Source organism: Lycorma delicatula, chromosome 11 (genome assembly GCF_047948215.1).
Source record: "Lycorma delicatula isolate Av1 chromosome 11, ASM4794821v1, whole genome shotgun sequence".
NCBI classification, from domain to species: Eukaryota; Metazoa; Arthropoda; class Insecta; order Hemiptera; family Fulgoridae; genus Lycorma; species Lycorma delicatula.
In genome coordinates this window covers 10,640,522-10,646,235 of record NC_134465.1, presented here as the reverse complement: position 1 = coordinate 10,646,235, position 5,714 = coordinate 10,640,522, and the positions used below count along the sequence as shown (strand labels likewise).

Sequence of the window (5,714 nt, the reverse complement as noted above, 5' to 3'; positions counted from 1 at the left end):
CTGTTATAACTGTGTTTGGTGTATTGTTGTGTTCTATCTCAACTCGTGGAACTTTATTAAACTCATTTTGGTCCAATAATTGAATGAAAAATCCATCCACGATCTGAGGCTATCAGGTGAAGTAGGCTTTATGAAAATGATAATATTATTTACATACTCATGTTGGCTCTTACATGTTTAAACTTTTACTTCAGGTTACTTCTGAACCTTCCCTGCAGGTAGTTTATTAAAAATCGATTCCTCTCACCTTTTTTTTTAACACATTCGGATTTTTCACATTATGACATATTTAAACCGCATTCTTGCAGTATATTCCCTGTATCAGAATGAGTTCTTATGATGAAAATTAATCCTTGAAATGAGTGCTGCTGTACTTGTAATTTGAAAAAATAATTTATTACCTCTGAAAAAATGTATTTTGTCTCTTATTCTTCCAAAAGGCTTCATCATATATTGCTAAATCGAAACCTGTACTTGTCCGTTACAGTACTTTTTTAATTGGTTGACTTTGCCTTTAGCTTATTTCTCCTTTTAAGTTTTTTTTTATTCATAGTAAAATGTAAGTTTTCCTATATATCAGTAGCCAACTGGTTTTTAGATTGTGAAAAATTCCTCTGCTTTTTTAAGTTAGGATAATTTTTTGAAATGTCTCATTCGGAGTTTGTTGTTGCAACCAAAGAAAGTTTTTCATTTTTTTTTTCCCAAAGTAAGGATTTTCTTTTTTCTGTTAATGTGATTGTGTTTTCCTGTCTTTTTAATCGCTATTGACTATGTTTGATATATTTTGTATGACAGAGATTCTGGCAAAGAAGTAGACTAGCAATCTTTAGTAATTAAACAAATTTATTAACTGTTGAAAAAACAAACTGTAAAGATTCTTTTGGAAGATTTATCATTAAAATTGCTTAAAATAGAGTCATTAACATAAAACAGTTTAAAGAAATTTTGTTATCTTAAAAATGTGTATTTGAGGAATAATATTTTAATATATTATAAACGATAAACTTCATTTTGTATGCCCAATAACCAACCATATCACACATAATGTCAAAACAATATGTTTCGACATATTGTTCTAAATTTACTTTAGTTATAATTATTCAATAACATTTCACCTGTGCTTCTATGTGTTACAGAAAATTAGAGGAATAACAAACTGAATAAATCAATTCAAAAAAAAGAATAATAGAGAATAATTTTATTAATCAATTTAGTTTGAGAAACTTAATAAAATAGAACAAAATAATATTAAAACATTTTTTATTTTTCAGAGAAGAGATCACCTGACCATTTTTGTTATACAATTTTTTTAATGTAGCTTAAAAAATTCATTATATCATCTCTATGTATTATGAATAATTAAATAATATTTACAGTAATTTAAAATCGTGAAAATACAATAATAAATCAAATATATTTATCATTCACTTTCATAAAAAAAGTGTGGAAATTATAATAAAAAATAATAGTAATTAAATATAGATTCAGGATATCCCAAAAACTCCACTTCACTCTTATACGTATGTGAAACGTACAACTCAGAAGTAGTTATAATTTATTGATATTCATAGAGAGAGGTTGGTTAAAATGTTATTTTTCTCCTTAAGGATGGTTAAAAATTTCTGAAAAATAGAATAAAAACATATATAATTAATTTTTAATACTTATTGATTAATTATTATATTAAGTGTATAGTTAGAATTAAATATTCTAAGATTATTTCATATTGAATTTAGTTTTGTATCTTTGTTAGGAGCCATAACCAAAAAGGTTGTACACACAAGTCACAAAAGCTGTGAAACTGGATATCACTGAATTCTATGAAACTGGAATAGCCATTCTGGCCATTTTCTTAGTAAGCCAGCCATAAGTAAAGTGATTTTTCATTGCATTATTTAATTGGTCAGACATACTGTAGCAAACTGACATGTTAAGACTACTGAAATGTAAATTTTTAGCTGTAAAAATAATACCATCACTCTGTTCATCACAGGGACTGATTAATATCATTAATCTCAGAGAAAGCAGCTCTGACTAGTGTTTTGCACATCTTAGATGCTTTGAATGTGCACAATCATAAGGAGACTGGGATAGACACTGTAAAGTGGTAAATTAATGTGCGTAGCCCATTTATCAAAAAACAAAATTGTATATATTACCTTTATTATGTTCATTATGGGATTAATTTGGTTTTACATGTGAGTTAAACAACATTGGATGCAATTTCACTTAAGTTGGATGATTCTATCTTTATTGGAAAACAGACACTGTGGATTTTAGAAACTGCCTTTACATTATGAGTATTCATTTAAAATCCATGTATGGCAGTGTATTATTCTACTTGTGTTATAATTATTTTAGAGAAAATTTGAAATTTTATTTAAAAAAATTAAATTAATATTTCATCACTGTAAAAGAATTACAACAAAAATCTGTAAAATCTTTTATTTTTATTTTTCAATAAAAAGTAGGTAAAAAAATACTAAAGAAGAATTGTCTGCTTCATCAGTATTTTTGCTTAGCTTTCTTTTGTTTTCACTTAAATTTCTTTCAGTGAAATTAAGAAATGTTCAAGGTATTGAAACCCAATGCAAAAGGTACAATCACTATAAAAAATTAAAAAATAGAATTAAATGGTAACCTTCTTTACTGAGCTTAATATCAACATGCCATACTCTTCACAATACAGTTGATTTTTAGCCATATAAGCAAGATATTCACTACAGGAATTGGTTTTATATTAAGTATAACAACTTCAGAAAGTGAGAAATAAAATGGTTTCCTGTTGCCTCCATCACAGAATGTAATGCATAGTTACATATCAGCTGCATTGAATTGTAAGAGATGTTCAGCCCTACAAGCGACACTTCTGTTCTATCACCTCAAGACTGGCTGCATAGTGAATCATCATTATTCAAATAGAAAGCATAATTAACTAGTAGTATGTTTACCTTACATACTTCACAACCATGAAAAAATAAGGCATATGTAAAAGCAACAAATTATGTATCATTTTGCATTGAAAGTTGTTATGTTAACTAATTCATAGAGCAGGGAGCAAAATAAATATATACTTGGACAACTATCCAATATAACTATATTTAATAAAAACCAGTTGCCTAAATCTCATAGTGTAATATCTGCTACTTAAAAAATAAATAAATAGGTAAAATTAATCCTTAAGTAACATTATATTGTAGATTAGGTAAAAATCAGTACTTGAAACAGTGTTCATCTAAAAGTTTTTTCTCAAGTTTTAACAAGAGTTTCAACTTTCCCAACTATTTTTAAATTTGCAAGAATCATTGGAGAAACATTCAGAACCCATTAATCATGAGAGTATCTTCAGTTTATTCAAAGTTGAATGAACTACTCAAAGGAAAATAATTTATAACTGAGATGATGGAAAATGAAATATATGAATTGAAATTCTAAATACCTGTTTACTTTTATATTTTAATATGTGCAACTTGTTTTTAAAACTTCAACTTACAGTTTCTATAAAAAAAGGATTGTTAACCACATCCTTACAAACAGTTTGTTCCACAACATCTGAAATGTTCAAGAAATAGCATTCAGGAAACTGAAGGGTGTAAATAAATTAAAACATCATGACTACATTCAATTAACCAGTTTCCTGTGATTTTCATAGATAACCAAAGTTAAGAACAAGAGTGCAGTTCATTGGATCCTATTGGCCATTTTTAATGGCAAACAACCATAGTGTAGAAACCTTTTAAAATACTAAAATAATAATAAAAAAGATAAAGAATCATGTTTATATGATCTATTACAAAGAGAAAAAAATAGTAATAAATAATTAAAAAGGGGTCCTGGGTAAGTCAATAAACTATCTGGGTAAGAAATTATCATACCTTAGAACCTGATGGTTCTAAACACTTTCAACATCCGGAAAATTGAAACATATAAAGTAATGTAAGATGCCAATTAAAGCCACATTAAATAAACCAGTTCTGGTATATAAATTTAATTAAACATTAATTTAATTTAATTTAAAATTAAGATATTAAAAATTTTAATATTTTATTTTTAATTTAATTTAATTTTCATTGGGTTGAGTTTCACTACATTTTGATGGAATTTATTACTGACTTAATGATCCCATGATTATTAGCATTTGATGCCATATAAAATTTATTTATTAAAAAATAATTATAAAAAAGTTAAGTTACATTAATTTATTCTTCCTCCTCTTCTTCTTCTTCCTCTTCCTCCTCTTCCTCTTCTTCTTCCTCTTCTTCTTCCTCCTCTTCTACGACTTCTTCTTCTTCTTCAACTTCAGGTTCATACACAGGTTCCTCAATTTCTTCATCAGCTTGTGCTTTTACTTCTTCCTCTTCTGGGCTTTCAGGTTCACCCTTCTTCTTGCCAGGACGTTCACCAAACCATTTTGGCAACTTGGCTAATCAATAAGAAACATAATACATTACAATTATTATGATGTAGTTAAAACAATAATTGTTTAAATTTTCAAAATACTACAAGTTAGAAGTGAGAACTAGTTTTTTAATAATTGTTTTTATTACTTCTCTTAATTTAATTTGAACAGGTCCACCAATGGAATTTATTCACCAACATGTATTTATTAATTGGTACACTACTGAATAAATCCTTACAGTGCACCTATACATACATATACAATATCATAACATAATGTTACTACTAATTTGTAATAAACTAACTAAAATTATTATCTTGTACAAATTAGTGAACAAAGGTTTATCCTCAAACACTAATATTACAAGATAAAAATTAAAAGTAAACAACAAAAAGCATTGTAGACATAAAACATAAGGTATAGTAATACAATGGAATTCAGCTCAATATAGCATGTTGGTTTAATCTTTGTTAATAAGTAGAGATCGTGTCTAAAAATTCATTGATATTACAGTGAAAAATGTTTAATTCTGTAAAAATTTCATTGAAGTTTTTCATCATAAATAATAGAGGTGAATTCATGTACTGTGTAAGGTGTATTGAATATTTGCCTGGAGTGCATTTTAATAGGGGGATATAAAATCTATTTTACTTAATAATTAGGCGTTATCCACAAATCCATTAATGATTCTATGTAGTTATATTAAACCTGCAAGATTTCTCCTATACTGTAAAGAAGGCAATTGAATTTCTTCCAATAGACTCGCTTGATGAATCATGAAAGTATAGACTATATTTTCTAAGTACAAATATCTCTCAACATTTTTATCTGTACACTTTCAAATAGTCTATTTTTTTATTTTCAATATTCCATATCACAGAATTGCCTTTTAAATGAAACCTAACAAACAAGAAGTATAAATTGACAATTGTCAGATTTGATTTAGCATACCACTGATCTTACATGCAATTCGAATTGAAATAAATTTGAATTTTTTATTTATTTAGCTGCTCATTTACCTTCTTTATTTTCATATCCATTTATTATCTTTGTTTTTCTCACATATTTTTAATAAACATAATATGATTATTATAGCACGATTTCTGTGCTTCACAGTGTTAAAATATAATTATATTGCAGCGCTGCTCTTGTCAATTTTTTCATAATATAAAACTGAAAACGTGTTATATTTTAACAAACATTTTTTAAAATTAAATTCTTAATAAAAATAAATTACAATATGTATTTTCTTATCGCTGATTTCCATGCGTACCATCAGATAATTATCCGTGTAAATTAATCCAACACTTTGCAT

At 26.9% G+C, this 5,714-nt stretch overlaps 1 protein-coding gene across 9 annotated transcripts in view; it reads right to left on the bottom strand.

Moving 5' to 3' along the window:
* Window positions 1–1,183: 1,183 nt before the first annotated feature.
* Window positions 1,184–5,714, bottom strand: part of up (Troponin T, skeletal muscle) — a 109,209-nt gene continuing 104,678 nt past the window's right edge. For all 9 annotated transcript variants that reach the window (XM_075378122.1, XM_075378124.1, XM_075378116.1 and 6 more), the window contains 2 exons: window positions 4,194–4,423; window positions 1,184–1,622 (listed from right to left, as the gene is read on the bottom strand). In XM_075378122.1, the coding sequence (XP_075234237.1) occupies window positions 4,200–4,423 (224 nt within the window). In that variant the 3' untranslated portion in view covers window positions 1,184–1,622; window positions 4,194–4,199. The remainder of the gene's footprint in view (window positions 1,623–4,193; window positions 4,424–5,714) is intronic.